This window comes from Protobothrops mucrosquamatus, unplaced genomic scaffold (assembly GCF_001527695.2).
Source record: "Protobothrops mucrosquamatus isolate PMUCROS unplaced genomic scaffold, P.Mucros_1.0 scaffold5304, whole genome shotgun sequence".
In the NCBI taxonomy this organism is placed as follows: Eukaryota; Metazoa; Chordata; class Lepidosauria; order Squamata; family Viperidae; genus Protobothrops; species Protobothrops mucrosquamatus.
In genome coordinates this window covers 65,136-66,484 of record NW_015391170.1, presented here as the reverse complement: position 1 = coordinate 66,484, position 1,349 = coordinate 65,136, and the positions used below count along the sequence as shown (strand labels likewise).

The following is a 1,349-nucleotide window of genomic DNA, read 5'->3' as shown; positions in this document are numbered from 1 at the left end:
GGGGCTGCAGGGGGGTCTTTTGGGGAAGGGGACAGGAAAGAGGCCTCAAACAGCATCCAAAGGCAGCTTGTAGGGCTGAAGATGGGGGGAGGAAGGGAAGGTGGGGCTTGAAGGGTGGGGAGAGCCCAGGAGCATGGGTGTGGGTATCCTTGTGGTGAGCCCCTTCCCTTCTGCTCCCAAAAGGAAGAGGGAGAGAGAAACTTGGATATTATTTTCCCTCCAGCCCAGAGGGGGGGTCTCTTCCCTCCCCCCATATTTCATACCGGTTTGGGAAGGGGGGGCAAAGAGGCCCCACCGGGATCCAGCGTTCCCTGCAGACAGACGGAGGCCTGGACCGGCTGAACTTCTGCCTGCCTTTTTCCACCCTGGGGAGAAGGAGGGGGGGTCCCTCAGGAAGCTCTTCCCCCCTCCCTCATTTTCCTCCCCCCCTCCAGACCCCCACCAAGGGGGAAATCCCGCTGGGACCGACGGTTCCCCATCCCTCCTCCAGGGGGCGTCTTCTGGCAGTCCCTCGCGGCTGGTCTCCCATCACTCCGCCTTCCCGTCGCTCCGCCCCTCCTCTAGTAGCCACTGGGAACCATGGGCCCTGGAGTCCCTCCTCAGGTCTTTCTTCTTTCTGCTCCACCCCCCCCCCCCGCAGCCCATTTCCTGCTCCAGTGGAAGTCCGATTGCCATTTCTTCAACGGGACGCAGCGGGTGAGGTTCCTGGAGCGGTACATCTACGACCGGCAGGAGATCGACTACTTCGACAGCGACCTCGGGAAGTACGTGGCCGTCACTCCGTTGGGGCAGCCGATTGTGGACCAGTGGAACAGCGATAAGGCCTTCATGCAGTACAAGAAGAACCAAGTGGATCGCTTCTGCCGACACAACTACAAGGTTTTCCAGAGCAATTCCGTGGTTGTCCGGAGAGGTGTGTGCGGGAGGGGGAGTTCCATGGGGAGGGAGGAAATGCAGGGACCCCCCCCCTTTTTTTCATTTCATTTATTAGGACTCTCCCGGATAAAGATTTCCCCCTTTTGTATTCTGTGCTCTCCGATCTATGAAATTTATGCATTGGTATTTCTTGCTATTTATGGATACTCCTAATCCCTTCGCCTCCCTCAAAGCGGGGATCTGGATGGGCTACGATATAACATCATCCCTAAATAAAAAAAATGTATAAAAAATAAGGTTAAAAATTAAATTACCTTTAAAAAGTTTCAAATTCTTCAATGATGACAATGAAACATGCAAAAGGGAAGAACTATATTCCTCTCCTTCCCATCAGTCCCATCATCTTTCTCTCTTCCCAAGGTCCAAAGTTTCCCCTGCCCAGAAAAACTTCTTTCCAGAATATTATACCAAAT

General features: G+C 54.0%; 1 protein-coding gene across 1 annotated transcript in view; it reads left to right on the top strand.

The window, feature by feature from the left end:
* Positions 1-636: 636 nt before the first annotated feature.
* Positions 637-1,349, top strand: part of LOC107299701 (DLA class II histocompatibility antigen, DR-1 beta chain-like) — a gene marked incomplete at its 5' end in the record, with an annotated part of 11,902 nt that continues 11,189 nt past the window's right edge. The window contains one exon of the mRNA XM_029286832.1: positions 637-913. Coding sequence (XP_029142665.1) covers positions 637-913 — 277 coding nt within the window. The remainder of the gene's footprint in view (positions 914-1,349) is intronic.